At 38.6% G+C, this 20,403-nt stretch overlaps 1 protein-coding gene and 1 pseudogene across 1 annotated transcript; both read right to left on the bottom strand.

The window, feature by feature from the left end:
- Window positions 1-4,168: 4,168 nt before the first annotated feature.
- On the bottom strand, window positions 4,169-5,092 carry LOC129554120 (olfactory receptor 4C3D-like). Its single transcript, XM_055422751.2, has one exon. It carries the CDS (start codon window positions 5,090-5,092, stop codon window positions 4,169-4,171), a length of 924 nt encoding a protein of 307 aa, XP_055278726.2.
- A 14,009-nt stretch (window positions 5,093-19,101) lies between these two features.
- LOC129554119 (olfactory receptor 4A15-like) lies at window positions 19,102-20,019 on the bottom strand (annotated as a pseudogene).
- Window positions 20,020-20,403: the final 384 nt, after the last annotated feature.

The following is a 20,403-nucleotide window of genomic DNA, read 5'->3' as shown; positions in this document are numbered from 1 at the left end:
TCTTCTCTCCTGTATCACACTCTAATAAAACGCCTTTTTTTTGTTTTAACGATTACTAACAAAATTGTACTTTTCATTTATTTGTTTACTTGCTTCAGTTCAGTTCAGTCGCTCAGTTGTGTCTGACTCTTTGCGACCCCATGAATCACAGCACGCCAGGCCTCCCTGTCCATCACCAACTCCCGGAGTTCACTCAAACTCATGTCCATCGAGTCAGTGATGCCATTCAGCCATCTCATCCTCTGTTGTCCCCGTCTCCTCCTGCCCCCAACCCCTCCCAGCATCAGAGTCTTTCCCAATGAGTCAACTCTTCGCATGAGGTGGCCAAAGCATTGGAGTTTCAGTTTTAGCATCAGTCCTTCCAATGAACACCCAGGGCTTATTATCCATCTATTCCCCGGCTGGAATTTTACTTCCACATAAACACAGCCTTTGTTTGTATTATTCAACGGTGCTTACCGAGCTCCCATAACTCTCTGGCACATTATATTCACTGAACATTACTTTTTCCATTAATTAAAGAAGTCAAATGTTCTGAAAGTCCTTTTTTTATCAGAAATACATGTTAACACTATGATACCCTGTTTTTCAATAATAAATGTTAACACTGTGGTATAATAATGGAAGTGCTCCAAGAGAAACAACACTTATTCAGCTCTTCAAGGTTCTAACTTATGCCCAAACCAAGTATCAATTTCCTCAGTGATAGAGTTGTTCTACTTTCTTCTAAACATCTCTTTCACCCACGTGTCACTTCCTGTAAAATATGAAAACTGAATTTTATTTCTTGATCCAATTACATTCCTCTTTTCATAAAACCCCTGAAGGCAAACAAGAGATCATCAGATGGTTTTACTTCACACAAGATTACCCTAAAATGTGCAAATAACTTAGGAAATGGAGTTCAACAGAGAGATGAAGAGAAGAAAGCCCCACCATCTAAAAAACTAAATAAATAAGGGAAGAATACCTCAAAGACAAACTTCACAGTGTGACCATGGGCATAGATTAGTACCGTGGGTATCCCCACTTTCTGAAAGCTCACCTTAGCCACATGGCTTTTTTGAAGGCCTACGTTAGTACTTATCTTTGCTAAAAAAAAATCTTTTAAAAATCCAAAGGGGATTTTTCCTTTTACTTAAAAAAATCATATTAGTATTAGTGGGATATTAAAAATGTTTTTTCCATTTTCTAATAGAAGAACAGTTAATTCGCAAAGTTGTGTGATTCAATTGCTGAGCAAAGTGATTCAGTTATGTATATAAATATATATGTACACTTTTTCAGATTCCTTTCGATCGCAGGTAAACTTTGCCATAGTAATGTTTGTCTTTTGTAATAGTGAAGTGGCATAACTTGAACTTTCATGAAATGAATAAGCTTTTACTGCTGAAATACATTGCTACAAGTGAGACAAGTCTGCAATATATTTTGCGCCATCTTCTTTTTTTATATTATTTTTTAATTAATGTACTTATTTTAATTGGAGACTAATTACATTATAATATTGTATTGGTTTTTCCATACATTGACATGAATCTGCCATGGGTGGGTGGACATGTGTTCCCCATCCTGACTCTCCCTCCCACTTCCCTCCCCATCCCATCCCTCTGGGTCATCCCAGTGCACCAGCCCCGAGCATCCTGTATCATGCATTGAACCTGGACTGGCGATTAATTTCACATATGATAATATACATGTCTCAATGCCATTCTCCCAAATCATCCCACCCTCCCCCTCTCCCACAGAGTCCCAAAGACTGTTCTATACATCTGTGTCTATTTTGCTGTCTCGTATACAGGGTTATCGTTACCATCTTTCTAATTTCCATATATATGCATTAATATACTGCATTGGTGCTTTTCTTTCTAGGCTCCAGTTTCATCCACCTCATTAGAACTGATGCAAATGTATTCTTTTTAAAGGCTGAGTAATACTCCATTGTGTATATGTACCAAAGCTTTCTTATCCATTCGTCTGCTGATGGACATCTAGATTGATTCCATATCCTGGTTATTGTAAACAGTGATGCGATGAACATTGGGATACATGTGTCTCTTTCAATTCTGGTTTCCTCAGTGTGTATGACCAGTAGTGAGATTGCTGGGTCGTATGGCAGTTCTATTTCCAGTTTTTTAAGGAATCTCCACACTGTTCTCCATAGTGGCTGTACTAGTTTGCATTCCCACCAACAGTGTAAGAGGGCTCCCTTTACTCCACACCCTCTCCAGCATTTATTGCTTGTAGACTTTTGGGTAGCAGCCATTCTGACTGGCGTGAAATGGCACCTCACTGTGGTTTTGATTTGCATTTCTCTGATAATGCATGATGTTGAGCATCTTTTCATGTGTTTGTTAGCCATCTGTATGTCTTCTTTGGAGAAATGTCTGTTTAGTTCTTTGGCCCATTTTTTGATTGGGTCGTTTATTTTTCTGGTATTGAGCTACATGAGCTGCTTGTATATTTTTTGAGATTAATTCTTTGTCCGTTGCTTCGTTTGCTATTATTTTCTCCCATTCTGAAGGCTTTTCACCTTGCTTATAGTTTCCTTCATTGTGCAAAAGCTTTTAAGTTTAATTAGGTCCCATTTGTTTAATTTTGCTTTTATTTCCTTTACTCTGGGAGGAGTGTCATAGAGGATCCTGCTGTGATTTATGTCAGAGAGTGTTTTGCCTATGTTTTCCTCTAGGAGTTTGATAGTTTCTGGTCTTACATTTAGATCTTTAATCCATTTTGTGGATTTTTAATCCATTTTTGTGTATTTGACACCACCACCTTCTTAAAGGACAAAGTGGACCATTAAGACTGCAGATCAATTTGTCTGTTCTCCTGGTGTGCTGCAATCCATGGAGTCGTACAGTCAGACACAACTGAGTGACTGAACTGAACTGAACTGAACTGATACACCTAAACACACCACATTGGAAAGAAGTAAGACTGGGTTTTAGAGACCTGGATTGGAAGCTTGTAGCTGAAACTTTTGAAAGGATGATGCATTCCAGTGTAATAGTTCCTGACTCACTAATGGGGGAAGGGCATGTGAGCTGAGACAATTTGTTTCAGCTTCAATTTGTTTCTCTCTAAAGTGGGGGGAATAGGCTTCCCAGGTGGCTCAGTGGTAAAGAATTGGCTTGTCAGTGCAGGAGACGGAGGTTCAATCTCTGGGTCAGGAAGATCCCTTGGAGAAGGGAATGGTTACCCACTCCAGTATTCTTGCCTGGGAAATCCCATGGACAGAGAAGCTTGGTGGGCTACAGTCCATGATGTTTCAAAAGAGCTGGACATGATTTAACAACTAAACAACAGCAACAAAATGGGTTTAATGATAATGAAACCACCAGTTTAGTACATGACTAAATCAACTCAAACACAGACGCTTGACAGACAATGAAAGTTTCAAGTAATGTAAATATATGTACCAGATGTATCAATGTAGAGCTTTGGGGTCTACCCATATGATTTCCTATTGAAATTTAATAAAAGGTGTTTACCCTTCTAGTTTCAAATGGCTCCTCGAGCCTTGAGACATTAAAAAAAAAAAAAAAAAAAGCATTTCCTCCGTGTTCAAGAAAAGCTATGAGTCATGAAGATACTTTGTAAAATAAGAGCAAATAAAGAATAATTTCAAAATTTCTGGCTTAATTTTTGTGCCAAAAAAGGAATAGTTTGTGAGTTATTATTATCTCTTTTTCTAGGTGTTTCCTCTTGCTGATTTTGGAAAATTAATAGAAAATTCAGCAGTGATTCTTAAACTTCCCCAACTCCCCCTGCCATGCATCTATCTAAGTATATCTCTATACTGGCTGTACCATAGGCTATGCAAAAACAAGATTTTTGACATGAAGGTCATATGAAAAAATCAATTTCATCCAAGTAGCTTATCTGAATAATTTTTAAAAATTAATAATAAGACACTGGAAAAATATACTCTACAATAAATAAACTAGGGGTTTATTGTTGATATTCTTCCCATTGGCTATTCTGAAACGGTGAGTATGAATACAGAAGTCTTGGCAAAGTATTTTTGAAAGTTGTCAAAATGCCTGTTTTCTATGCTGTTTTTGTGAATAGTCTGCAAAATTTGCTAATTTACTTCCACAATTTACAGCATGTATAATCCTCCCCATATATGTGTATAAATCATCACTTTCTTGGTATCATGAATAGCCTAAGTTACTCTCTTCATCAGTCTCCTCATGGCATTTTTCACCTCCACGTTTCTCACTGTGTAAATGATAGGATTTAACATGGGCGTGAGGATTGCAGAGAACACAGTCACCCACTTGTCCACAGGATAGGTGGCCACGGGACGCGTGTAGGTGAACACACAAGGCACAAAGAAGAGCACCACTGCTGTAAAGTGGGCGCCGCATGTAGAGAGGGCTCTGCGCCGTCCTTCAGAGCCGCGGGACTTCAGGGCGCTCAGGATGACTGTGTAGGAGATGAGCAGTAGAAAGAAGATGAGCAGGCACATGCCTCCACTGTTGGCGGCCACCACCATTCCCAGCCTGTAGGTGTCACTGCAGGCGAGTTCCAACAGAGAGAAGAAATCACACGTGAAGTGGTCAATGACATTGGGACCACAGAAGGTCAAGCCCATCAAGAAAAGAATCTGCACAGTGGCGTGCAGGAGCCCTCCAATCCAGGCCACCACCCCCAGCAGCTGGCAGAGCCCCTGTCGCATGATGGCCGTGTAGTGCAGAGGCTTGCAGATGGCCACATAGCGGTCGTAGGCCATGACAGTGAGGATGATGACCTCGGAGGCTGCCAGGAAGTGCTCCAAAAAAATCTGAGTCAGGCATCCTCGCCAGGAGATGGCTCTACTCTGGAACAGCAGGTCAATGATCAATTTAGGCGTGGTGACTGAGGTGAAGGATGCATCTAATAAAGCCAAGTAAGTGAGAAAGAAGTACATGGGAGCAGCAAGCGTGGGGCTGAGGGAGATTGTGATGACGATGAGCAGATTGGACAGAACAGTGAATAAAAAAATAAACAGAAAGACAATGAAGAGTGTTTTCCGCAGGTGTGGATTCTGTGTGAGTCCCAGGAGAACAAATTCAGTCACATTGTTGGAAGGGCTGAAGACACCCATCCAGCAAGGAACAGCTTCCTGGGGCCTGACTTACCTACAAAGGAACAAAGAATGATATTCGTTCATCAACAAATTGTGGTCTGACTTACAACAAAATAGTGCAACCACTGTAACTGCAGAGTATGCCCTTGACACTTTGTCCCAGTACTTGTTTCAATTTTTTCTTATTTCCTCCATAAAGCTTCCCATCTCTTCAGATACCTAGCACCAGTCACCAGTAAACCATCTGTAGGGCAAATTTGATGTGAAATATACCGAGAAAACAGTAGACTGTCTACTTGAGATCTGAATTCTTCAGTTCTGACCCCACTGGACTTTGCTGCATCATCTCAGTTCTTCAAGCCCTTCACTGTGTCTGTGAGGTTACAAATCACAATTCTCAGATGTATTTTATAGGCTAACAACTGCTGTACACAGGTAAGAGTTATTCCCTTTTCCATGATGGAATTTCGGTTTGGCATCTTGACTCTCAACTTTGGAAAGAAAAAACATGATCAAGAAATATCAGCTAAACAGCGAGTTTAGGGAACTATATATAAGTCCTTGGTGAAACATCCTTTCTGGTACCTATCAGAACACATAAACTATTCACTTGTGCTTCCTTCCTGTCCCACTAGAGTGCATGGAGTAATGTCCGCAGTGCCTGAAACTTATCAGGTGATGAGTAAATGTTTAGGATTAAATTGTCATTCTCCAAAAGTAAGGATATGCTTGTTTCCCCAAAGCATAAACTCAACAGAAATTCAAATGCCCTTGTCCTCCAGCACTGTTGATCTATGATCTCTGTACTGTATGAGAAATTTGATGGGAAGCTGCACTCCAGTTTTAGAGTTTCTGGACACCCTCCAGAGTAAGCATGAAAATATTTCATTTCAGTTCAGTTCATTCGCTCAGTCGTGTCTGACTCTCTGCGACCCCATGAATCACAGCACGCCAGGCCTCCCTGTCTGTCACCAACTCCCGGTGTTCACTCAAACTCATGTCCACAGAGTCGGTGATGCCATCCAGCCATCTCATTCTCCGTCATCCCCTTTTCTTCCCGCCCCCAACTTTTCCCAGCATCAGAGTCTTTTCCAGTGAGTCAACTCATCGCATGATGTGGCCAAAGTATTGCAGTTTCAGCTTCAGCATCAGTCCTTCCAACGAACACCCAGGACTGATCTCCTTTAGATTGGACTGGTTGGATCTCCTTGCAGTCCAAGGAACTCTCAAGAGTCTTCTCCAACACCACATTTCCAAAGCATCAATTCTTCGGCAATCAGCTTTCTTCACAGTCCAACTCTCACATCCATACATGACCACGGGAAAAACCATAGCCTTGACTAGACGGACCTTGCATGTTATGGATCATTTTACTTTAAAGATAATTTGTATATATATTAATTGATTATTTTATTTTTCAAAATTCTGCTCCACATATAATGTAATATACATATTCTGTTTATTCATTGCATCAGTGTGTGTGTGTGTGTGTGTGTTAGTTGCTCAGTTGTGTCTGACTCTTTGCAACCCCATGGACTGTAGCCTGCCAGACCTCAGGCTCCTCTGTCCATGATAGTCTCCAGGCAAGAATACGGAAGTGAGTTGCCATCCCCTTCTCCAGGGGATCTTCCCAAACCAGGGATTGAACCCAGGTCTCCTGCATTGCAAGCAGATTCTTTTCCATTTGAGACACCAGAGAAACCCATAACTTCAGTTCAGTTCAGTTCAGTCGCTCAGTCGTGTCCGACTCACCGCGACCCCATGAATCACAGCACACCAGGCCTCCCTGTCCATCACCAACTCCCGGAGTTCACTCAAACTCATGTCCATCGAGTCGGTGATGCCATCCAGCCATCTCATTCTCTGTCGTCCCCGTCTCCTCCCGCCCCCAATCCCTGCCAGCATCAGAGTCTTTTCCAGTGAGTCAACTCTTCGCATGAGGTAGCCAAAGTATTGGAGTTTCGGCTTTAGCATCAGTCCTTCCAGTGAACACCCAGGACTGATCTCCTTTAGGATGGACTGGTTGGATCTCCTATCAGTCCAAGGGACTCCCAAGAGTCTTCTCCAGCACCACAGTTCAAAAGCATCCATTCTTCAGCGATCAGCTTTCTTCACAGTTTTGGTTAAAAAAAAAAAAATTCAGTGCATATGGGTGTTCAACCCACAAAGATCTTTCAAGCAAAGGAAATACTTTCAAGTTCTGTAAATATAAATTTAATGTGAAGAACGGAAATAATTTGCTAGAGAGACAGGTAATGCACCATACATATAAGTGTGTATGCACCAACTACCACAAACACATATAAAATCCATTACTTGCTATTGTTCCTACAAGTTCACTCAGTCAACAGATATTTGCTGGACACTTGCCATGTATATTGACGTATGCTTATTCATACAAAGTCATAAATGGTGTTGCTATTAAATGCCCTGAGTGCCTGACCTACCATTACCAAACAGCAGCGGCTCACACATCCACAGTAGGAACGACCTTCCCAGCCCTTTGTTTATGCTACGTACATCCTCATGCCTTCTTCTACCGTCTTCCAACAGCAACCATCATTCCTGGTTACAAGACAGTGCGTGACTAATACAACAAGAAATTTGCAGTTTTAAACTTGCCAAGGAGAAGGGAAATAGATGCAATTAAATATATTTCATAAAGCATATCTTTTCAAAGATAAATGAATAAAAACTTTATCTTAAATTCTCTAAGATGAAACATTAAGCATCTGTGGAAACAAAGTGCTCCATTGTCACAGCATTTCCTCATTCTTTAGCGGGATCCCCCAGCAGATAAAGGAGAGGATAGTGTAAATAAAGTAAGAATTAAACATAGTTTATGAAAGTACTTTAGAAACAACTATGAAAAAATATAAATTACTTTTTCTTCATTTTTTCTTTGGCTCTGCAATACTTCTTTTAGGAATAAACCCTAATGTAAAATACTTTTAAAAGAGAAAAATCATTATGTACAAATTTGTCCAATATTATTAATAAGAATTGTGGAAAATTTCTAACAACATGGAATGTTCAATACTGGGGAAAAAGATAATTAAAGTTCCTTTTAATTGTCCGTCTCTTTGAATAATATGTAGTACATCTTTTTGAATAATATCTACTTTTTAAGAGCCATGCTTTTAAAAATTGTTCAACATCATAAAAAAATTCTAAAGTTGTGATATTAAGTGAGGGAAATTTTGGATGCATATTTGACTTTCAAATTTACTCTAACTTATGCAATTGCAACTAATTATATTATTAATTCAACCAATTTAAATATATGAAAAGAGAAAGTGAAAGTGTTAGTCACTCCATTATCTCCAACTCTTTGAGACCGCATGGACTGTAGCCTTCCAGGCTCTTCTGTCCATGAAATTCTCCAGGCAAGAATACTGGAGTGGGTAGTCATTCCCTTCTGCAGGGGATGTTCCCGACTCAGGGATCCCACTCACATCTCCTCCATTGACAGGCAGATTCTTTACCATCTGAGCCACCAGGGAAGCCCATTTAAGTATATATCAATAAGAAATAAACGACCCCAAAATATTCTTAGTTTTAAATTGGTAGTACTATAGCTGAGTCTGCCTTTCTTGTTATTTTGTATGCTGAAGAAGGGATTTAAATCTAAGGTAAGCTTGGATGAGGGTTGATTGTACTATTTGTAATATGTACTTAAACCTGAGAATGTATGATTATATGATTTCTAAAAAAATAATCTCACCTATGAAAGTGTCTGACATATCTCCATGGCTAGGCCCCAGGCAGCTGTTAGTTGATCAGGAAAGAAGTAAAAGCCATAAGATAAAAATCTCAACTAACTCAGCTGCAGTAAGTGTCTCTTGATTTATAAATAGTAACATTGTAGAAGCCTTAAAAGTGCTACCATATAGCCTATCTGTTGGCGAAATCTATGAAACATCCTGCTGTGACTAATTGGAACTCATGGGTATTTCCCTATCATTATCAGGTCTTGCCAACAAACCAATTATTTCAAATAAGGTGACAACATCAGAGAGGAACTTTTACAATGTTCCTCTCTGATTTGAAATTTCATCTATAAGTCTACATGAAAACAAAGCATCATCTCAAAAGAGAAAAAGCTGACCACTTATAAACTTGGATTTTGTGTGTCTATGTGTGTGTTGTGTGTTCAGTGGTATCCGACTCTTTGTGATCCCCATGGACTATAGCCTGCCAGGGATCAAAACTCTATCGCTTGCATCTCCTTCATTGTCAGGCAAATTCTGACCCACCACTGGGTCACCATAAACTGGATATTCGAAAATAAATGAGCTTAAATACGGAGCCTGAGTATTTGATACTACATAAATTAAACACTTAGATGTGTGTTTTATTTTTAATTTTTATTATGATATTTTATTTTTAATTGATCTACTGTTCATGTTAATCACAATTTATAAATATTGTTTCCATATGTATGTTAAGTGATAATTACAAACCCTTTTGTAAAAATATTAGCACTTATAACAGAAAAAGTTTATAGTACTTCTTCAAAGTGCTTTTTTACTGCGGCAATTCTGAAATTAGATTAACAAGTTAATGATGAAAGTAATTCCATTCTTCAGTTATATTAAAAAATGGTAAAATGCATTTTACATTTAAATTTAGTCCTATAATATCTTTATGGAATATTTAAAATGGGCAATAACATTCACAGTTTATAACAAGGAAGCATGAAAAAGTGAATCAGTTCAGTTCAGTCGCTCAGTCGTGTCCAACTCTTTGTGACCCATGAATCACAGCATGCCAGGCCTCCCTGTCCATCACCAACTCCCGGAGTTCACTCAAACTCATGTCCATCGAGTCGGTGATGCCATTCAGCCATCTCATTCTCTGTTGTCCCCTTATCTTCCTGCCCCCAATCCCTCCCAGCATCAGAGTCTTTTCCAGTGAGTCAACTCGTCGCATGAGGTGGCCAAAGTATTGCAGTTTCAGCTTTAGCATCAGTCCTTCCAATGAACACCCAGGATTGATCTCCTTTAGAATGGACTGGTTGGATCTCCTTGCAGTCCAAGGGACTCTCAAGAGTCTTCTCCAACACCACTGTTCAAAAGCATCAATTCTTCAGCGATCAGCTTTCTTCACAGTCCAACTCTCACATCCATACATGACCACGGGAAAACCCATAGCCTTGACTAGATGGACCTTGGTTGGCAAAGTAATGTCTCTGATTTTTAACATACTGTCTAGGTTGGTCATAACTTTTCTCCCAAGGAGTAAGCGTCTTTTAATTTCATGGCTGCAATCAGCGTCTGCAGTGATTTTGGAGCCCAAAAAAATAAAGTCTGACACTGTTTCCACTGTTTCCCCGTCTATTTGCCATGAAGTGATGGGACCAGATGCCATGATCTTAGTTTTCTGAATGTTGAGCTTTAAGCCAACCTTTTCACTCTCCTCTTTCACTTTCATCAAGAGGCCTTTGAGTTCCTCTTCACTTTCTGCCATAAGGGTGGTGTCATCTGCATATCTGAGGTTATTGATATTTCTCCCAGCAATCTTGATTCCACCCTGTGCTTCTTCCAGCCCAGCGTTCCTCACGATGTGCTCTGCATATAAGTTAAATAAGGAGGGTGACAATATACAACCTTGATGTACTCCTTTTCCTATTTGGAACCAGTCTGTTGTTCCATGTCCAGTTCTAACTGTTGCTTCCTGACCTGCATACAGGTTTCTCAAGAGGCAGGTCAGGTGGTCTGGGATTCCCATCTCTTTCAGAATGTTCCACAGTTTATTGTGATCCACACAGTCAAAGGCTTTGGCATAGTCAATGAAGCAGAAATAGATGTTTTTCTGGAACTCTCTTGCTTTTTTGATGATCCAGCGGATGTTGGCAATCTGATCTCTTGTGCCTCTGCCTTTTCTAAAACGTGCTTGAACATCTGGGAGTTCACGGTTCACATATTGCTGAAGCCTGGCTTGGAGAATTTTGAGCATGACTTTACTAGCGTGTGAGATGAGTGCAATTGTGCGGTAGTTTGAGCATTCTTTGGCATTGCCTTTCTTTGGGATTGGAATGAAGGCTGACATTTTCCAGTCCTGTGACCACTGCTGAGTTTTCCAAATTTGCTGGCATATTGAACAGCACTTTCACAGCATCATCTTTCAGGTTTTGAAATAGCTCAATTGGAAAAAGTGAATAGCAGCACCATTTACCAAGGGAAAGTGAAGAATCACATCATTAAATCCTGGGCCAGGGCTTTTGTCTTTAAATTATGTTTTACAACTAAACAGACATGACATGTTTATGCTACAACCAACTTTAAGACCCTTTGCAATTATCTATAAAAAGAAACACTGAAGTTTGAAATTATTTTGTAAATAAATTGAATTCAACCAAATTCAATGCATTGATATTCCTATACATATATCTACACTTACTCAAAATATTCAAATATGCTTTCTTTAGAGAGAAACATAAGCTGGACATAAGTGTGTGGGAGTTCCGGAGAATATAATCACTGTGAGCAGCATGCATCGTGAAGGAAAAGCGATTAAGAAAACTGAAACCATGTGACTAAACCTATTAATAGGTTGGCTGGGAATTTTATTATTATAGTTCTGCAATTATATTTGTGAAGGCAGATGCCAAAAACAGTTTGAATGAGGATTTGAGCCTATCTAAAGAACTATGATAAATATGGATTTTGCTGAAGTATTATGAAAGTGTCTTGAACTCTTCTTTCAGCTCTGAAATTAAAGAGTGAGATTAGAGAATTAGCATATACTGAAAAAGTCATCATTCTGAACCTCAAAATAGACTGAACTCTACTCACTATAGTCCATTAAGAGGTCACCCAGTTTCCACTTAAATAGCTAACATACTGGGCAAATAGATTGCCTTAGAACCCCTACGTCTGTTTAGCCCAGCTCCAAAAGTCCCGCTGCTGCTGCTGCTAAGTCACTTCAGTCGTGTCCAACTCTGTGTGACCCCATAGATGGCAGCCCATCAGGCTCCCCCGTCCCTGGGATTCTCCAGGCAAGAACACTGGAGTGGGTTGCCATTTCCTTCTCCAATGCGTGAAAGTGAAAAGTGAAAGTGAAGTCGCTCAGTCCTGTCTGACTCCTAGTGACCCCATGGACTGCAGCCCACCAGGCTTCTCCAACCATGGGCTTCTCCAGGCAAGAGTACTGGAGAAGCATAAAAGGGGAAGAGTGGAAAGTGAAAGTGTTAGGCACTCAGGCATGTCTGATTCTTTACAGCCCCATGAACTGCAGTCCCCAGGCTGCTCTGTTTATGGAATTTCCAGGCAAAAATACTGAAGTGGGTTACCATTCCCTTTTTCAGGGGATCTTCCTCACCCAGAGATCAAACTCAGGTCTCCCACATTTCAAGCAGATTCTTTACCATCTGAGCCACATGGAATTAGGTCTAAATCAACAAAGATTGCCCATGAAAATAATTTTTCAAAAGAAGAGTTCTTGGCACTATACCAGAAAAGTTTATTTCCAAAATACACATCCAAAAAGAGTGGCTTAAAACCCTGGAAAGACAGCAACACAGATTCTCAAATTTGAAGGATAAACTAGAATGAAAACAAAAAATGTTATGTATGGATCATACATACATCAGAAAATAGTTGAATGTGTTTTGATGTTTGATCGTTTCAGGGACTAACTTTACAAAACCCAATACCTGCCAGAATAATCTTATGGGCAACTTCGTGCATTTCAATTCAATAGAGAAACATGTTCTCAAAACACTAAAGCACTCAAGACAGAACTCATGTTGTATTGCTGTTCAGTCACTAAATCATGTCTGACTCTGTGACCCCATGGGATTAGCCCAAACCAAAATCCTTTGATCCCAGAAGGACATCTAGATTGTTTACCAGTAATTGAAAAGTTCTGGGCTGTGGTCTCATAAATCTTTCACTGTTCCTTCAAATTGAAGTAGAAACAATTATGATAAATATTTATGTCAATAAACATAACGGCTTAGGCAAAATCACAGAACTTGGACACAACTTCCAGTTTCCTAGGGTAAACTACTTTTAGATAGAGGAAAACTACTTAAGATTGTAGAATGCAATAATGTGAAACAAAACTCATGTCTCCTGATTCTGAAACTAGTTTTCTTACTCAATATAATGTTTTCCTAACAAAAATACACTTGCTATATATCGTTACATCATGGAGTTCATTGATTTTTTCAATAGAACATATGGCACCCATGAAGTGGGAGACTGGATGTCTCTGTCAAAAGAAGAAACTATAAACATGTTTATGGCATATATACACATTTGTATTTTAGTAACATACTTCATTTTTATTTATTGATATAAATTTATTTATTTTAATTGGAGCTAATTACTTTACAATATTGTAGTAGTTTTGCCTTGCATTGGTGCACTGGGATGACCCAGAGGGATGGGATGGGGAGGGAGGTGGGAGAGGGGTTCAGGATGGGGACACATGTACACACAGGGTGGATTCACATCATACTTCATTTTTAAAAAGAGTCAAAATTAATCCACAGCAAAGTCTTATAAGTTATAAGTCAGGTAAGTTGTTCAGCTGAGAAGTACTTTATTTAACTGTGGAATAATGTATCCTGTTTCTTTTCTTTCTTTTTTGATGTTTCTTATAAATAATCTCCTATTGCAGTTTTCAAATTCTAATGCTGAAATTGCTTTTTGGACACATTTTACTGTGTGCTTTTGAAAATCACCTGCATTTAATTTCTACTAATAATAGTTAAACTAATGAAGTGTCAATCCATATGGTATGTAAACAAGAAAATATATAGCAAATCATAATCAAACACTAACCCCAAGAAATTAGATACAATGGAAAAAACACACGTCGTAGAATAAGAGTATTTGGGCTCAAAGCCGACTTATATGTTCTGTGATCCAATTATTTGTCCTTTCTTATCCTCCATTTTTCTGTAAAATTAGAGTCCTGCATTTTAATTTTATCACATTTTGTGACAATTTGAGAATACTTCTGTATGTTAAAAATAGTACAATTAACTTTTATAATTACTAATAGCTTTTACTCAACAGAAAAAGAAATTCAATATAATTTTACATATTAGGTATATCAGGTATGTACCAAGAGATCACTGGCAAACATCTTCTTTCTGTTTTATATTCCTTATCATTCTAGATGTTAGTAGGTCACACAGTTTTCTTAGAACTGAAGCTTATGTATACAAACACACTACGTAAGTGTGTAGTTGTAACAGAAAAAACATTAAATTAGTACAAGAGAGGTTCTCATGAATGCAGCCTTTTTTCTGCTATTCTGTGAAATATTTGAATGAATATCATATTTGGAGTTAGAAGAATGAAGATCTGAATACCAGGTCTGTCTATTATATTGGCTAGATATTGACTTTTTTGCATCTCATTTTTTTACATCTGTGAAACGGGAATAAACATAATAATGCCTACCTTCCAGAGCTGCTGTTAGTGTCAGATGAGAGGTATGGGAAGAGCTGTCTAATGATCAAATATGAAAATATAGAGATCATGATAGAAATGAAATCTTCATATTGGATCATTTCCCATCTGAAATTGCACTCCTGTTTAATAACATTCTGAGAGTTCCAGAAAAAACATCTCTATCTATTTCTGCTTTATTGACTATGCCAAAGCATTTGACTGTGAGGATCAAAATAAATTGTGGAAAATTCCGAAATAGATGGGAATACCAGACCACCTGACCTGCCTCTTGAGAAACCTGTATGCAGGTCAGGAGGCAACAGTTAGAACTGGACATGGAACAACAGACTGGTTCCAAATAGGAAAAGGAGTACGTCAAGGTTGTATATTGTCACCCTGCTTATTTAATTTATATGCAGAGTACATCATGAGGAACGCTGGACTGGAAGAAGCACAAGCTGGAATCAAATTGCTGGGAGAAATATCAATAACCTCAGACATGCAGATGACACCACCCTTATGGCAGAAAGTGAAGAGGAACTCAAAAGCCTCTTGATGAAAGTGAAAGAGGAGAGTGAAAAAGTTGGCTCAAAGCTCCACATTCAGAAAATGAAGGTCATGGCATCTGGTCCCATCACTTCATGGCAAATAGATGGGGAAACAGTGGAAACAGTGGCTGACTTTATTTTCTGGGGCTCCAAAATCAGTGCAGATGGTGACTGCAGCCATGAAATTAAAAGATGCTTACTCCTTGGAAGGAGAGTTATGACCAACCTAGACAGCGTATTAAAAAGCAGAGACATTACTTTGCCAACAAAGGTCCATCTAGTCAAGGCTATGGTTTTTCCAGTGGTAATGTATGGATGTGAGAGTTGGACTGTGAAGAAAGCTGATTGCCAAAGAATTGATGCTTTTGAACTGTGGTGTTGGAGGAGACTCTTAAGAGTCCCTTGAACTATAAGGAGATCCAACCAGTCCATTCCAAAGGAGATCAATCCTGGGTGTTCATTGGAAGGACTGATGTTGAAGTTGAAACTCCAATCCTTTGGCCACTTGATGCAAAGAGCTGACTCATTTGAAAAGACCCTGATGTTGGGAAAGATTCAGCGCAGGAGGAGAAGGGGACGACAGAGGATGAGATGGCTGGATGGCATCACCGACTCAGTGGACGTGGGTTTGGGTGGACTCTGGGAGCTGGTGATGGACAGGGAGGCCTGGCGTGCTGCGGTTCATGGAGTGGCAAAGAGTCGGACACGGTTGAGGGACTGAACTGAACTGAACTGAACTTAATGGCATTTTTTAACCCTAATCCTCCAGCCCTTGATAATCAACATTCTTCTCTCTGCATCTCTGTGGTTTTTTTGTTTGTTTTCTTAATTTCACTTATAAGTGAGATCATAGAGTATTTGTCTATTTCTGCTTATTTCACTTGGCATAGTGCCATTAAAATTCCTTTATGTTTTCACAAATTTCAAGATACCCTTCTTTTATATTGCTGAATGAAAGTCCATTATATATACATGTGTGTATATATTTATATATCATTTTTCTTCTATCCATTCATCCTCAGTGTGCACTTGGTTGTTTCCAGTTCTTGGCTATTGTGAATAATGCTGCAATGAACACGGGAGTAGAGATGACCCTTGAGATTCCTGATTTCATATTCTTGAATAAACATACAAAAGCAGAATTGCATTATACAATGGTTTTCTTTTCAATAGATTGAGAAACCTCCCTAATGTTCACTGTAGTGATTGAAAAAGTTATAGTCCAATTAACAGTAGAGTTCCATTTTTCTCTACATCCTCACCAAACTTTTTTGTCTCATATAGATCTCATATGGCCATCCTAACAGATGAAAGGCGATCTCCTCTTTTGTTGTGAGTTGCATTTCTCTGATGATTAGTGATGTCGAGCACCTTCTCATGTTCCTGTGGCGATTCCTATGTTTTCATTGGAGAAATGTCTATTCAGTTCCTTTCCCATTTTTAAATCAGGTTATTTGTTTTTATGTTATTTAGTTGTAGGAATTCCTTATATATTTTAGATATTAATTCCTTATGAATATGTGATCTGCAAATATTTCCTCTAATTCTTCAGGTTGCCTTTTCATTTGTTAATTGTTTCCTTTAACATGTGGAAGAAGTCTAGATTTAGAACTTGAGATCTGGGACTTCAGGCTGATAAAATGAGATGAGACTTAACTAACATGAAAGTTTTTACCTTCACCCTCTGAGAGTCCTAGGATGACTTTTTTACAAGTTGGCAACCTCACTTGTTAGACACTGTCTACAAAGCCCTGAATCTATTCGGAAAAGAAAACAGACCCAGAGGGCCCCGTCTTATAGCCAACCCTACCAAGGCACCATTCATGTAAGTGTAGCCATCTTTCTTGGACCCTCCTTAAAAGCCCAACAATATGCGGATTACCAAAGAATGACCTTAATTCATGCCACTTGGAATAGAAGAATCGTTCAGACACATACTGCCTAAATTTATATGATCAGATACAAGGCAGTGAATGGAAAGATGCATCCCTGTGTGTGATTATATCAAAAACATATACATAAACAAATGGATCCTTATTGGTAATCAGGTACTGATCAATGTATTGTTTTATACATACCTGATTGTTTTTACATGGAGATGCAGACATGCAGTTCAATACAGACTATATATTATTGAATATGTATATACAAGTGGTCACAATCACGTGAAGGTGATACAGATCTGAGTGTGTAGAAGCACACGCAGTTGTGTATTGCTGAACACAGACCGATGAATGTTTGGATACGGACATATGCCCATGGCTTTGAAAATTATGCTTTAGTTCAGGCCAGCAAAAGACACTAAGACCTTTCTGACCAACAGTTCATTGAAAACATGAATCAAATGTATATAAAAAAATCCTCTTTTTCAAAAAGGAAGCCAAAATGCAAGATTTGTCTTCACTTTTAGGAGATGATTAAAACTTTTCTTGAGATATCATTTAATCCTTCACAATATGTATTTATTCTAGATAGGAAAGCAAAATACTAAAACATGCCAGTTTCTTCAGAATAATTATGTTGTGCTATGACACGCTGGACTTCCAGTTGGTAAAGAATCTGCTTGCAATATAGGAGACCCCATTTTGATTCCTGGGTCAGGAATATCGCCTGGAGAAGGGATAGGCTACCCGCTCCAGCTTTCTTGGGCTTCCCTTGTGGCTCAGCTGGTAAAGAATCCACCTGCAATGCAGGAGACCTGGGTTCAATCCCAGGGTCAGGAAGATCCCCTGGAGAAGGGAAAGCATAACCATATTGAGCAATGATGTGCTAAATATGCTTTTATGGAAATTTTCGAACTTTACACAACGACCCTAAAGTTTAGAGGATAAGGGAAAGGTGAGAGAGGAGATGGAGAAGTGGAGAAAGTGCCCCAGAACTGAACATCTTAGATGCTGTAAAGTACGACCTACTAAGTAGGAGCTTTTCAAGCTGTGTGAAACGAATCACTTTGTTGGCAGACTGTTTTACCTCTTTAGGGAAAACAGACTTATGTCTTTGCCCATGACAAATGAAAATAAATTCTCGATTGATTAAAATATAAAGTGTTTTTGGAATTTTCTGGTGGCTCAGCTGGTAAAGAATCTACCTGCAATGCGGGAAAGATCTGGGTTTGATTCCTGAGTTGGGAAGATCTGAAGGGATCAGCTACCCACTCCAGTATTCTGACCTGGAGAATTCCATGGACTACATTCCATGGGGTCACAAAAAGTCAGACATGACTTTCACTTTCATCAAGTTTTTTTTTTTTAAGTTATTTTCAAAAAAGTGGTTAAAATATATGAAATCACTTGAAGGAAATGGAATTTTTCCAAAGTGATATGGTAATAGAAATATAAAAGCAAAAAATATTAAAATAGCACATTTATTTTAAAACATTCATAATTATAACACTTGGAAAATTAAGATTTAGTTTTATTCTACATAAAATTTCATTCCTTTAGATTATTTTTATAAACATGGCCTTGCTATTAAATTTAAATCTTTGAAACATTCTTCTTCAATCTTAAGATGTTAAGCAACAGAAACAAAATTATGTATACATAAAGTATCTTGCAGATAGAAAAATTGTATCTATACTTCAAATATTAATAAGTGTGTTTGTGTGTGGAGGAATTTATATTTTTAATTATTTTTTCTGAAATCTGTAATATAACAAACCCTATTAATTCTGAAAAATATTCCATTATTTTGGAGAGAAATATGGTAAAATCTTCCCCTAATCTAATAAAGTAACAGTGTTAACTATATAGCTTAACTCATCATATAGAACATAAATCTATAGTCTCAAAGAGACATTTTATACCCCCAAATTATATGTACTTCCCCCAAGAAATCATGGAAATCATAAAAATGCATTTCAAACAAATATATATATATATTTTTTTGAACTAGGAAATTTTGAAAATATTAAAATATATTTTGATCATTCAAATTATTCAATAAGAGATATTTTTCATCATACCCAAGTTATTTAGCGTGAGGAGATACTACAGTTAAAAAATCACACATTGCTTTCCTGAGAAGAGCAATTTTTCATTGAAAATAGGTGACATATTTCCCTACAGCCTCATTTTCTTCTTTTGATCCAGAGCTTTTTCATGGCATTTTGCATCTCTTCATTTCTCAGAGTATAGATTAGAGGGTTCAGCATAGGGGTAACAATGGTGTCCAACACGGCCAAGGATTTATCGAAGGGCAAAGTGGAAGGAGGTCTCACATACAGAAAAATACAGGGCACAAAGAAGAGGACCACCGCAGTGATGTGGGAGCCACAGGTGGACAGGCTCTGCGCCTCCCTCCCTGACCAAGGTTCTTCAGGGAGCGCAGGATGACCCCGTAGGAGATGAGCAAGAGCCTGAAGAGGACCACGCAGATGGCCCCGTCATTGGCCAGCTCCGTGAAGCCGATAACACAGATGTCAGTGCAAGCCAGTGTTAACAAGGGGCACATGTCACATCCGAAGTGGTCAGTGACATTGGGACCACAGAAGGGGAGATTGTAAACAGAGAGAATATGAACGATAGCGTGTAAAAACCCACCAGTCCAGGCTAACAGCAGTAAGAGAACGCATACCCGCTGATTCATGACTGTCATATAATGCAGAGGTTTGCAGATGGCCATGTAGCGGTCATAGGCCATGACCACCAGGAGTAAAATCTCAGCGCCACCAAATAAGTGCTCTGTAAAAGGTTGGATCATGCAAGCTTGGAATGAAATGATTTTTTTTTGCATAGAATAAGTCTATAATCATATTTGGGGTGACTGTAGTAGAATAAACAGCATCCATAAATGATAAGTTGCCAAGAAAGAAGTACATAGGGTCATCCAGAGCTGGGCTGGACGCCACAGGCAGGACAATGAGGAGATTGCCCACCATGGTCACAACGTAGATCAGCAAGAAGACGACAAGTAATATTTTCTGACCCTGGGGGCTCTGAGTGAGCCCCAAGAGGACAAACTCAGTTGCATTGTTTCTTTGTTCCATAGGCCTTTCTGCATCTTTTATTTCAGAGTTCAGGACAACATTTCCTATAAATATAATTATTATGACTGACGTCCTGATGTGTTATGATAATTTGTTCATTCATTCAACAAATGAGCAGTATGGTTCTTATACTTTCAGATTATTATTATGATCAAGGCTTATTAAAACATCATCCTTAAACTCAAAATCTTGTACACTAATGGAGAGGCAATTAATTAGAGACATTTGTGGGAAAAGGATACATCATTAAATAAATGAAGTGTTACTATTAGCTTTCCACCTGGAAGCTAATTATTGTACATATAGATAATATCTATTAAAAATAAAAAATTGATTAAAAGTTTATTTAAAAGGTAAAGCAAGATTTACTTTATATTTACTATC

This window comes from Moschus berezovskii, chromosome 14, assembly GCF_049115385.1.
Source record: "Moschus berezovskii isolate FMDL1 chromosome 14, NW_MosBer_1.0, whole genome shotgun sequence".
Taxonomy (NCBI): domain Eukaryota; kingdom Metazoa; phylum Chordata; class Mammalia; order Artiodactyla; family Moschidae; genus Moschus; species Moschus berezovskii.
The sequence above is the reverse complement of the archived record's forward strand: the minus strand, read 5'-3'. Positions and strand labels throughout refer to the sequence as shown.